Source organism: Chroicocephalus ridibundus, chromosome 2, assembly GCF_963924245.1.
Source record: "Chroicocephalus ridibundus chromosome 2, bChrRid1.1, whole genome shotgun sequence".
NCBI lineage: Eukaryota > Metazoa > Chordata > Aves > Charadriiformes > Laridae > Chroicocephalus > Chroicocephalus ridibundus.
This window is the reverse complement of record NC_086285.1, coordinates 115,861,489-115,879,358: the sequence shown is the minus strand read 5'-3', so window position 1 is coordinate 115,879,358 and position 17,870 is coordinate 115,861,489. Positions and strand designations below refer to the sequence as shown.

The 17,870-nt window shown below is 43.4% G+C and overlaps 1 protein-coding gene across 5 annotated transcripts in view; it reads right to left on the bottom strand.

Moving 5' to 3' along the window:
• The window catches only part of DLGAP1 (DLG associated protein 1), a 423,778-nt gene that overhangs the window by 6,040 nt on the left and 399,868 nt on the right, over positions 1-17,870 (bottom strand). For all 5 annotated transcript variants that reach the window (XM_063326618.1, XM_063326617.1, XM_063326619.1 and 2 more), the window contains 3 exons: positions 12,555-12,973; positions 3,199-3,290; positions 869-1,021 (listed from right to left, as the gene is read on the bottom strand). In XM_063326618.1, coding sequence (XP_063182688.1) covers positions 869-1,021; positions 3,199-3,290; positions 12,555-12,973 — 664 coding nt within the window. The remainder of the gene's footprint in view (positions 1-868; positions 1,022-3,198; positions 3,291-12,554; positions 12,974-17,870) is intronic.

The window sequence follows — 17,870 nt, the reverse complement described above, 5'->3', positions numbered from 1 at the left end:
TACATACCTATAGGAGCGCGACATTAGACCGTTGATTCCTCTAGGAATGGGTCTGTCTTTTAAGGATTTTTCTGAAACATTTTGTGCATTTTGGCTCACCCAAGTGCTGTTTTTCTCGATGCGGATAGTGAGGAGAAAAATAAGGCAATGGTGCCAAATGAGAATGGAAAGTGAAATGTGGCTCACACTTGGAGATGTGGTAGTTTTTCATGGTGACAGAAGAAGACTACATTTAAAAGAAAGACCAAAGCTCCGGATGGTTTTTATGCTACCTTGGGTAAACAACACTTCCAGCCAAGTGAACCTGTTTATGAAATCACCCATTAAAAAAACCCAAAATAAACAAAAAACCAAACAAACGGACAAAAAAAAAAAAAAGATGTGGAAGTTCTTTCATGTAACATTTTGGAAGGCATATTTTTGATATCGCTCTGTTTGTAACCTGGTTACCAAAGTCAGCGATGGTTACAGTGCTTCCCTAGTTTTTTCAGTAACACAACCTAGAACTCTTGCTATATGCAATAATATGAACCGTAAATGTGATTTATTTAATTTTAAGAATCAATATATAAGGCAGTTCCTTCCAACGATTGATCGTCTAATATGATTAAATGTAAAGCTTAACAAAGTACCACATTCCCATTATCCGATTCACAAAGACAGATTTGGTTTAAAAATATGCCTGAAACATATTACAGATAATATCCCAGATGATTATTATGTAAACATTGTTATTACAATGAAATTAATTTGATATGAGCTTCATTTCACATTTTTAACGTCAACGCTGTAACACAGAGGCCTATTTAATCTGTCCAGTATTTGTGCAGGGTTTTAAATGAAGCATACAAAATCTACAATGTTCTACCTTCTTGTCATGAGGATCCATCTGTTTCCAATTATTGGCCTTTAACTGATGAAGTTCATCAAATTTCATACTAATATTTTCTATGGACAACTGCAGCATATCCCAAAACCCTGCTAAATCCTGGGAGGTCGGCCGTGGATGTGCATTAGGATTCTGTGCAACAGAAGAAAAAAAAAACAACATGTTGGCTTTAGTACCTTTTAATGCAAAGCGCTTGTGCAAATGGCTACGAATCTTGCTCGCAAAGCAGTTTCAGCAGATCCAAGCGATTGGTGAGACACAGAGAGAGAAACAAAGCTGAGTGCTACTTACTGGCGGGGGCTTTTGAAGGCTCCTGCCCACCCAAGGCAGCAGCCGCCCCCCATGGACCACGGGGAAAAGGCAGGTGGCAGGTCCCCTGTGGCAGGATCTGCCTAGGGATGTTCCTGGGCACGGCCGGCGACATCCTAACCGCGCTGAAATTAATCGCCAGCCTCCTCTTCACCTTTATGAGGAAGGGTTCCCTGCCATGTTCACACTTGTAAAAAGACTGATAACTGTGCAAATTCACGTGTGCTGCACGTGCAAATAGTGATATACCAAGGCGTGAACACTTTCTCCACACTCTGAGAACCTAAGGTCTACAAAAATACACCATTTCAAGAAAAAATTGGCGAGAGTATTGCTCAGAAAAGCACACCTGGGCCATGAGCAACTCCACCCCGGCATGGGCCAAAGGCTGGTGACCCAAGAGGTCCTGTTGTGCCTTGTGTCCCTTCAGTGCAACCCAGCTCTGAACATCTTCTGCATGCAGTGGACAAAGACGAAATGGTCCCTGCTCCACCGACAAAGTTCATATGAGCGAAGGCTTTCTACTATGGGATGTGTCTCTATAAGTTGGTTTCCAATTGAAACTCTTCGAACAAAATGAGGTGTTGCATACGCTCACTTCAAGAATGTATTTTCATAAATGCTGAGCAGTCCCCCTGCCAATCTGAGTAAGACAGGTTTCATGGATGCTGTGGCCTCATAAGATTACACTGATATATTGTTATTAAAAAAGAATAAACAAATTATTATTAGACCCCTGCGTGTTGTTTTACACGGCTCAAGTTTTACTCTGTGTTTAAGTTTTCTCTCTCACCAGAAGCAATAGACCCAAAACAGTCGGTTGCTTTCTAAGTATTTGTGCTTTTCACAGCAATATTGACACGTGATTTTGACAGGATGATTACACCACTAAGAGAGCAATTGGTGAAAACAATAAAGTATATATTTTAGATTCATAAGGAGAACAGGGTTTATACCTGGATCCCTAGTTTTTCAGCGCTCTACGCTAGCATGTTGCCCAGTTGTAGGCCTTAATTTACAAGAATTTGCAACCAGCACACTTTTTAAATTTTTCTGTTAAGAATTAGAAGGCTAAGGCAGAACTGATTTCTGTTGCCTTTGTCCATTGAGGCAGATTTTAGTCTGGGACTTGATCTTCAGCAGTGCATTAACTAAAGCAGAAGATGGTCACCCCACTCTGGCGGGTATCACGGGGTTTGCCCTCCCTTCCCTATTCTATGCTGACAGAGCATAATGCTCTATGCTTTTGGGGCTTCTAGGAATTTATGCCAAAATTGGGAATTAAAGGTGTTCTATCTGTATGGACTGTTAATTAAAAAGTTTGAAGATTTTTATAAGTGCTGGCATTTTTGAGAATACTGTTTTAGACACGTGGTGTGAAATGCATTTTTATTTATCAACAGAAATACTGTTCTGATTCTACTGTTACTAACAGCATAAAAATAGCAAATAACAATAACACTAGTGGTAGCATATACCAATTACTTACAGTAATAATAGTGATAACATGTTGCCTCTTTGCCTCTTTGCCCTTTCAGCGCTCTGGAAAATGACTTTTGCTGTTGGGGTTGTGGAACTGTGAGGCCCCAACTTGCAGTGTCTGATTTCCCACTATTTCTCTCTTGCTGAATACAGGCGGCATTGGGATTATGTGGGAAAGCCCCACTCACGAGACTTCTGGTCCACCCTGAAAGACTTCGAGGAGGCACCCCCACATGAACTGAACTCAGGGGTCAAGGGACAGATCCTTCTGAAGTCACTAGCAGAGTTTCAGTGATACTTCACCCAAAAAATTTTTGCCTGTCTTTATTTTGAGGATCTCAAGGTATTGTGAAACTCATGCTGACTCCACCAAGTTTGACAGTTGCTCCCAAATTCACATCAAGGCCTTTACTGGAAAAACTACCATGTTAGTCAGAAATTCTCTGCCTAGTTTAGGCATGATTATTCACGGGGTTAGTAAAAGGCACGCAACGGTGTCTAGCAGAAAAGTTACATACCAGGTTTTCTTCACAAAGTTCTCTGAACTGGTAAAATTTCTGGGCCATGAGAAGCTGGGCACTGCCCACCGCAGTTCGAATTTTCCCTAGAACTGAGAGAAAGATAAATGTAAGTCACAATGCTTTCTTTGCCACGGGCAACTAGAAGCCTGTAAAAGGAGAGGAGAAAGCTGCGTAGTAGTCAGCTCTGGCTTTTGAAAAGCACGTTATCGCTCGGTCACGGATTAGAGAGAGACTGATAGATCTGGGGCCAGATCTGCACTGGGCAAAGGCATCCTGCAAGGGCTCCCAGGGCAGCTCGCATTGGCAAAAATACTCATCTGTTGCTGCAGCGTACTCTCATTTCACCAGTGAGACCAGTTGTAACCAGCAAAGAGCATTTCCACGGCACTATAAATACGGCTAATCAAAAGCTTTTGCAACCTTTATAGAAAGCTCACCAGAAATGACACCTCTCGTCATCGCTATGACCCAGGCTCAGGCTTTGAATACCAACCCATCTCCCCGTGGCTTTCACAACCTGAGATGCCATCTATGCTGTTCAGACAACACCGTGTCTACCAGCATTTCTGCCACCTCGCTTAGCAACTCGGCGCCTTGTTTTCAGGTTTAGCTGAGTCTTGCTCTATCAGAGCCCCAGGAAGGGAATGGTGATTTTAAGGCACATTGATGAATCTCAGTCGGACCCTCTGAGTATTTATCTGAAGGCTTCTGCCTTTGGATCCAGATACTTCAGGGAGCAATCACGCCCTGGCCTCCCCTCCTTGCTGGTGACCTGGAGGGAGGCGTCAAAGAGACCCAGCTCCTGCACTGTCTGTGGATTCCCTTCTACAGACACCCGTGTAGTTGTGTTCCCTTTGGACTGGGTACTGTGAAGCACTGCAGGGAGCCAGAAGACAGTCCACGGTAAATAAAACAGGAGCTCAGACTGCTTTGGTTGCATTCAGCCTCACTGAAACGGTGGGGTTTTACTGCTGCAAGGGGTAGTCGAGAATACGCTGCCTGAAACCGCTGAGTTCTGGTCGAGGGGGAGTGTGTGTGTGCGTGTGTGTGTGCGTGTGTGTGTGCGCGTGTGTGCATGTGCCCGTGAAAAGAAGCAAGCATGCAGAAACAGAGAAGACAGACAGACAGACATGGCCTCAACTAGCAGTAGGACAGTGAATCCAAAAAAGAGAGTGCGATTTTGGGGACTGCTGATTGAAGGAAAAATGATGCTGTGAGCAAGAAAGCAGCTACTGGTTTGTTTGAGACTTTCAGTGCTCAGGCAAAAAACCAACAACTGAGCTTTATGCACTGTCTTTAAATAAACAGGCTGGCACCACAGATGGATCTGGCTCCATCATTAATTTTCCCTCTCAGCTGAAGCAACTTATTACCTCCCAATTCTTTGGTTAAGTATTTATTTTAAAATGAATCTCATCTAATAAAAAAAAAAAATATTTACCACTTCATTACTGAAAACCATGAATGGCAGCCACCATGCCATAATTTTCACTCTCATTTCTACTCAACTCATAGACATTTGCGTTGTCCCGGCCCTCATGTAAACACAGCAACTTCTCCACGACAAATTTACAGACTGGATACACAAGGCAGGTGAGGGAGAAATAGGAAAAACAAGGAAGTGAAGTGGTCTGCAGAGCCTAGAAGAGATACTAGCCCTTAGCTCCCATCCTTCACACCATCCTTTGGGCATGGTCACTTTTTGTATAAAACCTGACACAACGTCAGCAGAGTTACACTGGGAAAATACTGCTAAGAGTTTTGAGTTGCCACAGTGAAAAATAAATACATAAATAGATAAGTAAATCTTTGCTATAACCCATTCTGACAACATTTTTGGGGTCTTACGGTCTTGTGACTGTCCGTAGTGCATGTCGGCAGCTTGTGACCAGCACGCCACCATGCAGTGTTTGGTAAGAGAAAAGCCTCCCCATGGGATTCACTTGCGTAGCCACACACTAAGCAAACTGGCACAAACGCTCGGGATGAACTGAAACCAGACATACAGTAGTACGAAATCTGTGTTCTGCCCCTTCAAGGCAAATGGCTTTTCCTTCAGCAGCCTTAAAGCTCGCTCCTTAAGGCTGCTGAAGGAAAAGTGGGATGCGGAGTTCATTTATACTTCAGACGTACAAAGGAATGGGAAGAAAAAAGAAAAAAAAAGGAGGGTGAAGAGAGAGTCTTTTCACATTTTTTTTCAGAAACTATAGGAGAGAGCTCTGTGAACACACACAGAGCCCAGACTTTCATTTTGTTCCCAGAACTCAGCTCAGCACTGCCAGGAAATAGCCGTGAGCTGGAAGATTCACTAAGCAGAATATTTTCAGCATATTGCGCAGGGAGTTTTGCACACAACTCTCATTATTGTTAGCAAGGCTTGCGTGTCTAATTCTATGCGCACAGTGCTGAAAATGGACCCCTTGGTGTGTCTAGTCATTTATGCAACCCAATATGCAAACCACTCAACTGAAAGGACTTTTCAATAGTAGGAGGAGCTACTCCGGGAGCTTTCATGTGGTTCCCATTGTTATGAAAACTCTTCCCACTGAGTATATTTGGGAACAGCTGCCTCATCTGGAGCTCGGCCACTCTGACGCTTCCCAAGACTTAAGAAGGGGAATAAAAAACGGTCTCTTGACTTCTCGGGACAAAAAAAGGACGAGGTAGGCTCTTTCCGGAAACCTGCACCACCCGAGTTGGAAATCACGTCCCAAGCACGAAGAAATGTAAATACACCTTGTTGGTGATGGATGGGAATGCGCCCCGTTCTGTGAGGGAAGAAGAGCTTAATATTCAGAGATCTCAGCGGAGGGAAAAGGAAGTCCTTGTCCTTGGCTGCCTAGCGACTGGCTATTTGCCTAAAAACCATCATCCCAGCTGACTGTGGGATGCATGCTGATGCTGTTCTCTATTGTTGCCACTTCTGCTGTAGCCGCGGCTGTATCTAGTCAAGTGTCACTGATTACTCGCCCCTCAAAAGCAAGGGGTCTGTTAATGTGCAACCAGTCAACAACCAACTCCGTCACGGAAGTTAGGGGTGGGGGGAAAAAAAAAGGACAAAGCATGCGAAAGACTGAAAGGAATCTCTCCAGAAGGCACAAAGCCTTATCAATAGCTTTAAGTTTTGTTTCCAAGCGCACGTTGTGTTTAGTGTTTGAAGACAGGGTACTTGTCTCGCTTATTCAGTAAAACCTCCGGTGCCAAAGAGAAAGGCCAAGGTGTAGTAAAAAAAAACCCCGAAGTAAAAATAGACTGATACTTTTTTAGGAGAAAAGCCTGCGAGGTTTGAAGCCGAATGCCAAGAAAATAAATGGAATTGCAAAGATAATACTCAACGCATCAGAAAAGAATCAGAGAAATCTTCAACAGCAAGGGAGATGGGGTTACAGGAGAAAAACATATAAACGTTCAAATTGATGTGTTCAGCTAACAGGATACAAACAAAATGTATAAAACCAAGCAACAACAAAAAATACCAACCCATCAAGATGCAATCATAATGGATTTAAACACCTATATAATGTTATTCATGTCTGCTTTCTATTCCATACAGGGACACATAGCACACTCAGCACTGTTGGATCTGAATGCCTTCCAGTAATGCATTAAGCAACATTATTAACATCCATCATATGCTTTGCTGTCACCCTGTCTCCAGGGGGAGAAGTGTGTGTATTGCAGTGTTTTGTCTTTATAGTTTGAATCTTTCTCCCCCCCCCCCCAATCCTTTTGACCTCCCGTGTAAATCCAGCTCTCTCCTGTGACGACTTTTAAGAAACAGACAGTTATATCTAGTCTGGAAGAACAGCTTCGGTATAGCTACTTTGATATAATTAAGCTACTGTGGAGTGCCTCCTCGCTATTATTGTTCTTGACTAGGGGTCGCAGAATGTTATTCTAGGATGAATAACATGCCAATGAATTTCCTTGTGTCTCTAACTCCCCCAACCTGTTCTCCTTTTAGAATGTTCTTAAATACAGACTTAAACTGTGCTGTTCAAGCAGTAAGTTCTTGCTTCTCTTGATTCTAAGAACCGCATAGGACCTACTTTGGGACTGCAGAGCTCTATGTATCTCCCCCCTCCATGTCTTCATGGGAAAAGAAATGAAACAAACAAAAAAAAATTGCAAACACAAGCCAAAAAAATGGTGATACTGTCATCTACTCTACCTTGGAAAGAGACTGTGTGTAACAAGGATAACAAAATATAAGAAAACAACAGCAAAAAACCACCTGAAGTGATGTGAAATGCCATCACATAGAAGGCACGTGAGTTTTGAGGAGGGGCAGCGTTATTTGGCCTTAAAGCACCAACTGATCTCTTTGCATTTCAACTTCGACAGGCCCCAGGGTCTAACAAGTGACAAAGGAGGCACTTTAGGACTGTGACTATCAAATGCCCTTAATGTGAAAACACCTGGTTGGTAGGCAGGGCCAAGCCAGGGAACAGAAAACCAGCAACTCGCTCATTGCCCCAGGAGCAAGTGGCAGGAACAATAGCCGAATTACAGGGACACAGCCTGACATTTGCGTTGCAGATGTTGGCTGGGCACTGTGCATATGAAGCAATCCTGCCATAGAGCTGTCACAATCCATTCCCAAGCCAGGATGGACCAGCATTTTAGCCTATTCTTGTTGACAGAGCTACATTTAAATAACGCCAAGCATGACAAAAGCCAGGAAATTCAAAGTTAAAGCTACCGCTCAGGTCTTAATCTCGGCTTTTAAGGAGAAAAGGGCAAAACGGAGCAAGCTATGGAGGGGGCAGTCCTTGCTTTGTGTCATCGTTACTTATAGGAGTGATCTCATTGAAATTAATAGGGCTGTCTGCATGAGTAAATGCTGTTCACTGGGAGTAAAGCAGTTTCCATGTGTTCCCTGACTGCTTTGGCTGTTATTAGCACACTTCACATTTTTTTCCCTAACTATATTGTTTGATTGCTTGCGGATTTGTCTTTTCTCCTTGCTAGCCTTTGGACACTGGCAGGGCTTCCAGCCCGCAGCTGGTTTTCCTTGGAGAAACCCTCGCAGACGGAGAAGTCCCTCCTGGGGAGAAAAGAAAATGGGAGCAAGAAAAGGACGGACGCGTCGGGCAGAGGGCCAGAGGCATGTAGCCAGGGGGATTCCAGCAGGACTCGGCCACACGTCAGGCTGGTGACCGTCCCCTCTGCAAGGCTGCATCAGCCCGCTGCCGGACCAGGCTGCCTCGCTCCTCCGAGCGGTGGGGACCAGAGGGAAGCCCTGCAGAGGACTGGCAAAATGGTTTTCTCTGGTCGTGGCTGAGAATGAACTCGTGGGTCACCTTCTCTTTTGCCGTGCAAAACTATTACGAAAAATACATCTTTTCCCTAACTTTCTTCTCTCGTGTCTAGCCTTCGAGTCTTCACGTTTTCCTTTGAAACAATCAAAACAAACCAAAACAGCAGAAAGTGTGCAAGCACTGCATAATTTGTCAGAAGTGGCTGAATTTGCAGAGACTCTGGACCTAAGCAGTGCAGTTACTTCAGATTTGAGGTCAACCTTTGTTTGCAGACTAGCCCAGAGGAGTATAATGCACACGCAAGACAGTTATAATGACATGTCTTGTCAGAGCCTTGGTTTTCTGTTTTAGTTTCTACTCGATTGGCCTGACTTGTCTCGCCACTAAACCCACATTACACCTGACTTGCGGTGAATCAGGCCCACTGTTTGCTTTGCATCGGAGCCACATTTACAACCCCGCGTGAAAGAGAAACATTTTTGACTGGGGGTGTGTGCAAAATGAAGCCCTCCGGTTCTTCCAGAAAGGTTAGCGCCTCATGTGAAGTAAAAACATCAGCAAAAAATCCCTCAAAAGCCAGGCCGGGGCCCCACAGGTGTATGTTCCTGTGCCCACCGCTGCGGTGCTACCTGGGGAGCCAGGACTGTTGCTGCTAATTCTGGGTGTAAATGGTTATTCCAGAGGCCTGAGCCAAAAGTCACCAACATCAGTGGTGAGGCTCTGACTATATGAAATTTTGCAGGGGAGAGGTAGGAGGAGGGAGCAGAGGGTTGAGGAGAAAACAAAACAAAACAAAAAAGTAAACAATTGATTTCACTTAAGGCCTGATCCACCGCGTCAATCAATTGTCACAAGGTGTTTAACCTTGTATCTCTAACATCTTTTATTTTATGAGAGCCCGAGAGTTTGCAGCCAACGTCCCCATAACAGCAAAATACACGGAAACCATATCAAGTATCCTAGCTTAAAGCGTGAGTGGTATTCATCTGCCTGTTACACATGCCGCGGCTTTATCAGAAAATGATTTCAGATAAAACCAGAATAAACTATACAATAAATAATTCATGGTGGAAGGGGAGCCACATTTCTCTCTATATTGGCATTTCATCGCACAGCCACTGAACCACAGCTTGTTTTTATACACAGCAGCAGACTCCATTTCCCAGCTAGAAACATTCAATCCCATCTGGTAGATTCATTCCCAGCTAGATAATACCCAACGTATCTATGTAACGTACAAGCCACTGTCAAACAGCAGCGAGCCGGCTCCCCGAGACAGCTGTTTCGCACAAGGGCTGCATTGTCTGGAGGAAGCGGGGATCGTTTTACGCGGAGCGCCGGGGGGACGAGCCCTCTGTCAGCTGCCATGGCATCGGGAAAACCTCGCTCATCACACGTTCTCGTTATTTTGTTATCTGGCCAAACACACGCTGGGGATGTCAGGTTGAAAACAAAGGATGCGTCCCCTGCTCTGGCTATATTTCATTAGGAAAACCGAAGCAAACACACCTCTTCGTCTCCTTTTCTCCCTCTCTTCAAAGTTTATAGATGTATGAAAAAGATATATTTCAGGGCAGGGTTTGTAGCAGCCAGGCTTTTGTTTCTGGCGCTGCTGAGCGGGCAGCGTGGCCCCGACCATATGTTTTTCCTTGGCACCAGGTAGAGCGGGACATGCTGAGACACAGCGGAAAGCCCTGTGCAGCCTCCGTGGGAGGCGGCCGCCACGTGCCGGCGTGGCCGATGGCATCACACACCGAAGTCAGTACCTCACCACTGACCACAAAATGTGGGCGACCCCTTTCCTCCTCCCATTTCCAGCCATCACAAGAAGTGCCGGTCACAAAAATGAAGAGGAGGAATAATTCATGGGACACGTGCCATGTGCATGGTAAAAAGGCATTGGGAATAGCCAGCCTAAGCACTCCGTTTTCTTCCCCTTAACTGACTTCTCCCACTGTTGCTCAAAGAAGACCCCTTTAGTATTAGAAGTCCCCCTTATACCAAGGACACCAAGACTCTGAGAGAACATTCTGTACACAGATATACATGTTCTGCAGGTATCAGCCCTGTGAAATTCACTTCGGGTTCTTTTCCCAAGGTGAATAACTACTTTGGTGCATGAATAAAATATGTGTGCACAAATAAAATAAAATATATAAAACATCATTCTATGATTTGTAGTTTTTCCCATTATTAGAATCCCAGAATGGTTTAGGTCAGAATGGCTGAGGTCAGAAGGGACCTTTACGAATCATCTAGTCCAACCCCCCTGCCATGGGCAGGGACACCTCCCACCAGACCAGGCTGCTCAAAGCCCCATCCAACCTAACCTTGAACACTTCCAGGGATGGGGCATCCACAACTTCCCTGGGCAGCCTGTTCCAGTGTCTCACTACCCTCGTCGTAGGAAATGTCTTCCTTATGTCCAGTCAAAAAAGAAAGAAAGTGGGTTTTGTGGCTTGGACTTACAAATGTTGTATATTTCCTATCTGTTATGTGTTCACACTTCTTTTTCAGTCTAAAATCTCTTAGTTCACGTGGTTTATTTCTTGCATACTAACAACAGAAAACCTTTCTATTTTGATACATGTTCAAAGAGACTTTTGAATGTAACGATGATGTAAATTAAAATTGAGGTTCAAATACTCTAAAACTTGGGGAATCTAGATCTGCTTTGAAGGCTAATCCTTCTATATTTTTCCATCAGAAGAAATCGTTAGCCTGTTGTATAACAGAAATTTTGTAGAAATAGAAAGCCTTAACATACCTTAATGTTAAGGTTATTTCATACTTTCCATTAGAAGTTAATTTCCAGTTGCTTACAGTAGTGTCTAACTTTAACTATCTAGATCAAACTTCTCTATGGCTATTTCTTTCATTGGGCTGAATGGAAAGTTCCAGCAGAAACAGCTTGTGAACTTCTAAGAATTGAAAAAGATATATTTTTTTGCCAGTGTTAATTCCTTTCCTTCCATGAATCAAAACCTTCCCATCTCAAAATAATTCTAACGCTTCCCTTCTTGAGAGGAAGGGTTAGAAATTTGGAAGAAGCACTGCTGGGGCTGAAGTAGTAGTCCATGCTTTGGTACGAGCTAATTTGGGGGTTGGAAAAGTGTTATTTGTATATCCAGGAAAATACGCTTAGGTGTGCCTATATTATATGACATTGAACTCTCTATATGCAGCTGCTCCTTAGTGTTTCCTAGAAGTTCCCCGCTAGAATTTGAAAAGCTTCATTCACAAGGAGAGTGCTCCTAAGCTCACAGGTTTACCTATGTCCAAAAGTTGACAGCTATCAATAGTACTGCTCCTTGTAATGGAAGTAAATGGAAAAACCTGCCATTTTTACTGGGAGAAAAAATTCTAGTCAGGGAGGCACATGTTCTGCTCTTCTTCCCCAATTAGAGTGAATTAATAAGACGTGAGCTACCCAACCCTTCTTATTAATGAAGGCTTACTAGACATTCCCATTAGCTTACAGGTGGGGTAATACTTCTGGCAGCAGTGACAGCTGAGATGTAGTTTGCATGTGTGTGTGTTTTATCACAGAATACGGAAAGCTTGTTTTACTGGGAAGATCAAAGAGGAACCAGAACTGCAAGGGAGATGAAGGGAGACTGGAGAGGGGAAGACAGGGAGAACAACTTGGAAGCACAACTGAAATGTCAGCTGGGAGAAGCATCTGAAGACTCTGATGCCAATCACCATCTAAAAAGGCAACTAAAATATGAATTTAATGAAAAGGAACTAGAATCTGTTCAATTATATTCCAAGGTTATGAGAAGTGATTTCAAATGGAAAAGTTAAGAAACATTAATACTACAAGATCCCTAACCATGATCTCCTAATTATCCGTTGAACTATGCAATCCCAAAAGCTAATACCTCTGCAGTCTCAGAAGTGCTGAGCATTTGCATTCCCTGTCAACTTTAGTAAGGATTATTATATACATACATACAGTCGTTTTGAGAATCACAACCATAGCTTCATTAGCTAAATAAGAAAGGGTACGATACAGAATTCACTGGAGTAAATCTGACCTATATTAAATACTTTTTTGTAGTCGCAATATTATTGAATGCAGTTACTTACTGTCCTCAGGTAAGTTGTTTTCCCGTTCTTCTCTCTCCATCTGTTGGCACCAGCCCTCCATACGATCTCTCTCTGCCTGAAGTAGCTTCAGAAACCAGTGGCCATCTCGTGGGCACACTGACCTTTGCACAGCTTCCAGAGGATCTTCGGTGATAGAGTCAATCCAGGGGTCAGGAGGAGGTAAAATTGACGGATCAAAATCTGTATCAAAGTCATCATCCACTGCACATGCGTGGTAATGGTTTCCTGACCCTTGTATGCTAACGGTAGAGGTGCTTGCATCTCGGGAAAATTGTCTTGATATTTGTCCAGAACATGTATTGTCCTCTTGAGGGTCGATTATTTCAAAGTTCTCATGGAAATCCAGGTCTGCTTGCACAGCTGTTGTTACACTATTAGATCGTGTAAACCTGCGAAAGCTTTGGAGAGCACAAACATAAAATGTTTAGAAAGCTTTTTCTAGGTAACTCGATAAGAAAGGACTTACTAAGATTCTGCCACTCCTCCTAAGACTGGCAGTCACGCTCTCACCGCTACACTCTGGTGCTTTTTCTTGAAATGATCAATATAAACTTCTTTTCTCATTTCAAGCCAACGAACAAACATCTCTCTTTTTTCTGTGCAAGCCCACTGTTTATTGAGGCAAGTACCCCTAATTGTTGTGTGGTTTAACAAAGCCAGAGGGGAGCCCAAGAGACAGCTAATAGTGTCAGTAGCTCAGGATTTTAGGTTACCAATTAAGGAAAAGTGGAAGGGGCCCAATTTTAAGAAGTGGCGTATCTTTCAACTTTTAAAACTCACACCCCTTTGAAGTCGCACACCCAAACTCACAAGCCACATTTAAAAAGTCACACGTGAGACTGTTAGCAAAGTAATACCGATGAATCAACTATCTACATAATGTTATACATTCCATTTATAAAGAAGATGAGTATTTTTAACCCAGATAAGTGTTTTGTAGTGCTTCTTCACAATTACTCTTCATAATTATGTACCTTGCTAACACCACTGCCATCTCTCACAATTTTAGCACCCATTCACAGTATTCAGGCGTTTTGTTTTACACATTCAACCTTCAGTTTCAAAATGGTCTTCTCTTTTTCACCAAAGCTAGCATTCTCAGTCGCTGCCTATGTTACCCTCATCATGATGGCCACCAAACCTGTAGGTAGCTTCCTTGCACCTTGCGTAGCTTCCCTGCGTTGGAGCCTCTGAGGGCAGAGAGCAAACCCTGAGGATAAAGGCAAAAGCAGGGGAGAGAGGAGGTTTGGGGTTTTGGGTTTGGGTGTTTTTCCTCTAAGTAAACAGCACTCCAAATTCTACGGTCCCAGGCATCTGAGGTGAAGAGGCTGATACAGAAGGAGCAGAGGGAAGTGTGACGAGTAAGAGACACCTAATGCTGTCGCAGGGGGTGGGAGTGAGAGCAGATATGCCAAGCAGTAAATTGTGGAGGGAATGAGTGGGAAATCTGCGGGCATATAATTAGAGAGTCAGGGTAACTTGAGAAACTGATGTGCTGAAGAACAGAGGAAAAATACGAGAGGCAGATGTCTTGCCCCATGATGAAAGGAGACAAAGAAGTTAGAATCATAAAGTAATTAATGTATATGTTACTTAAATTAGTAATTTTTAGGCTTCAGAATGAACATAGTTTTGAACTGCATAGGGACTGAATAGATTCCCACTCCTTCGTACTAATCCAGGATGCCTGTGCACTCATGCAGCTGGCACTTCGCTTCTAATTTGTTTACAATCTCACATTTACTCTTGAAACCAGTGTTAGGACCCATTTCCCTGTGATATTTTGGCTCGTTTGCCCTTACCAGTTCTATTTTTAGTTGGAACTCAAGCAGCAATGAAAATGCTGAGGAGACAGTGGAGCTGGATGCTGGGCACCATTTCACTCCCTTTCATTTATATTCAATTATATTCCACCTTCCACTGAAGAGCAACAGCAACAAGTGCAACTGACAGCAAAACTTCATCAAGTGTACTTAGTCTGCAGCCGGGGAGGGAGCAGATGGAAGGATGCTGAGGGAGAATTTGATGTCCCATATACCTGATGCATCCAGATACCTCAGGAGGAGTGCAGCACGCTTCAGAGACGACTGTATCAGGTCCTGCTGATGGAGGAAATTAATGGCTATTGATCTGAGGCTTTGAGAGGAGTAGAGCAAAGCAAAACAGGAGTTGAGAAGGGTTCTTCGATTAATACAAGACACCAGTTCCTCTGCAGAAGCAAGCCACAAGTAGCTTCTCAGACACACCAATCCCTGGAAAACTTTAATAATAGATTGTGTGTATATTTTTTTAAATAATGGCCTAGAATACAAACATTTAAATGTAGCGCCTGCTGCTTGCAGCTCTTTTGAAATAGGTGTTGTTAAACGATGCAAAAGTCACGGTTATGCCACTGTAGTGTTGTGCGATGCGCAGCAGCAGACTGAAAAATATGGAGCGAGCAGAACTCTTCAGCTCGGTAGTATTTATCCTTTGACAAGCAGAGCAAAGCATTTTGCTACGGACTGATACAGCAGAAAAAGTTCAAAAGAGAGGACAAGGATCATTGGAGATATGGTATGGCTTCCATAGGAGGAAGGAGATTTCTTGGTTTAGAAAACAGATGGCTGAGGAGGGATACGAGAGCCCTGTGAAATCCCGACTAGGTGATGTTACACCATTTCTGAGAGTGCAAGAACTGTGGGGAGGAAGGCATCCAGTTGCAAGGCCTAGAGGCCTGAAGATTTAAATCTAGCAAAAGGAAGCACTTCTTCACACAATGTGTAATTAAATTGCCACAAGATCCTGGGAAAACCAAAGGTAAAAATAGGTTCAAAGAGGACCTGATCAAATTCACAGGAGATAGGTCCAGGAAAAGCTATTACACAGATGTCATATCTGGTTTAGGAAGTCCCTGAACAACAGACTGCTAAATTGGGACGGCCTACTGGGAGAAGTAGTGCTTTATACACACCCTTTATACTTTTCCTTTACACACACTCCTTTATACTTTTTCTAAGCATCTGCTACTGGCCCCTGGCAGAGAAAAGCTGTTAGACTGGTATTAGCGGTTAGAAAGACTTTACCTTTCGGCTGACATTACAATGAAAATATTTTGGTCCAGTCTGTGCTAGTTTTTTTAAAATCGCTTTAATTTGGCCACCAACCTGACAAATCCCTTATCTGCACCGAAGTGCATGCATGCACGCACACACACGGACACGGGCACACAAACGTGTGCCCACGCAGGCACATGCTCACACAGGATTTCTTTTCAGTCATTTAGTCAGGGTTCACTGCGAGCTGAGGCATTAGTACACGCTGTACTCTTCCACACCTTCCAGGGCGCTGGAGAGAAAAGCAAATCCCTTAATCCAGCCTCGTTTTTCTCCATGCCCCTACCTCCACATCACAGCCACCTTCTACTTTCCCCAGTGCCGTAGACTCTGTTGTCCTTCTATTTTAGATGACCATTTGTATTTTCAGTTAACACCCTGGCTTTTCAGTGCACACCAAACCCCAAAGGTGAAAACATCAAGGTCTGCTTGCCAAAAGGATGTATTGCTGGAGGCACTACATTTCAAAGCTTTCAGGAGTGTACTCTTAACTGGGTTCAATATGAGCTAGTACCACCAAAACCAGACTCTGCTCAACAAATAAAACAGAATGACCTACTTTTTTTTGCCTTTGTTTTATCTATATAATAGTATGCTACAGGCTTGCTCGACAGATTCTTGGCACTGGATTGTGTAACCTGCCTGTCTTCAAAAGAAAAACAACTTGGCAAAAGAATATAGCATCAGTTCAAAATTAAAAGAATACTCCCAAGGAAATGCATGTTGAATGAAATGGAAATGCAGGAAGGCACCCACTATCTGCCTACCTCCAGCACATCTATATAAACAGCCTAATAGATGGTAATTTTAGTCTTTGACATAGCTTCCTCACTCATTTCCAGGATGTTTTACTCTTCGAAAATACCATTTGTGTCCCACATGAGTCTTTTTTTTTGTTTTGCTCTCAGTTAAAAGTCTGTACCACAGGAGAGCTGCTGAAGCTAATGCCTAAGTTTTCAATTACATACATACAAAACGTTCACAGGTCTAGCTAAAAAAAAAAAAAGTTTTCATAAATTGCTGGTAATCGTTAAAAACAGAGATTTACTTCTTCCTCTGCTTTCAGGCTTGGCGCTTTTGTAATCAGTTGTGCCCTGCAGGCACAAGGTGTAATAATTACAGCTTCAGAGAACTGCAGCAGATACCTGGCCTAAGGTGCAGAAAGCCATGAAACCTCAGACTGGATAAACCAGTATGGAGAACAACAGCACGATGTGTTTTGAACAACAACAACAGGGTCACTTGTCAGCGTTTGACTCTCCGTTTCTAAGGTTTCTAAGTCTTCTTTTGCTTTCTCTTGAAAAACATGTTTACATTTCAACTCGGAGAACTTCTTTCTTTCCTAAAAAAAAGCCCCAAAGCCAGAAAGGTCTAGTTTTCAAACCAATTGATGCATGGTGAGCCTCAGAGGCACTTACATTAAATTAAGCCTGCCTCACTTTACCCATTGGCTGTACTCTTTCTTGGTTGTGGGCTTCCCTGCTAAGGTTAGCGGAAGAAAACAAGCTGCAGAAGGAGTTAGCAGATGTGGTACCATGTCTTCTAATGTCACGATCTTTGGCCGTACATCTTCAAGCTACACAATCTTGTGTGCTTTGCTCCATCCCTACCTCTTCTCCCATTCACTTAGTCTTTTTTCACCACTAAGAGTCTTAGCAGAGAAACTCTAATCCCTTATGGCAATGTTAGACTAGACTGTTTCAGTTGGAAGCGACCTGCAACGATCTTCCAGTCCAACTGCGTGACCAATTCAGGGCTGACCAGAAGTTAAAGCACGTTGTTCACAGCATTGTCCAAATGCCTCTCAAACACTGACAGGCTTGGGGCATGGACCACCTCTGCAGGAAGCCTGTTCTAGTGTTGGACCACCCTCTTGGTAAATAAATGCTTCCTAATATCCAGTCTAAACTTTTCCTCATGCAGCTTTGAACCACTCTCACATGTCCTATCCCCAGGACCCCAGAAAGAAGAGATCAGCACCTCCCTCTCCACGTCCCCTCCTCAGGAAGCTGTAGAGAGCAATGACATCACCCCAAAGCCTCCTTTTCTCCAAACTAGACAAGCCCGAAGTCCCTAGCTGCTCCTAATGAGACGTTTCTTCTAGCCCTTTCACTGGCTTTTTGGTTATTGTTTTTTTTCTTGTTGTTGTTGTTTTTTTTGTTTGGTTTTTTAATGTTACCCCACCAGAATTTCAGATCAT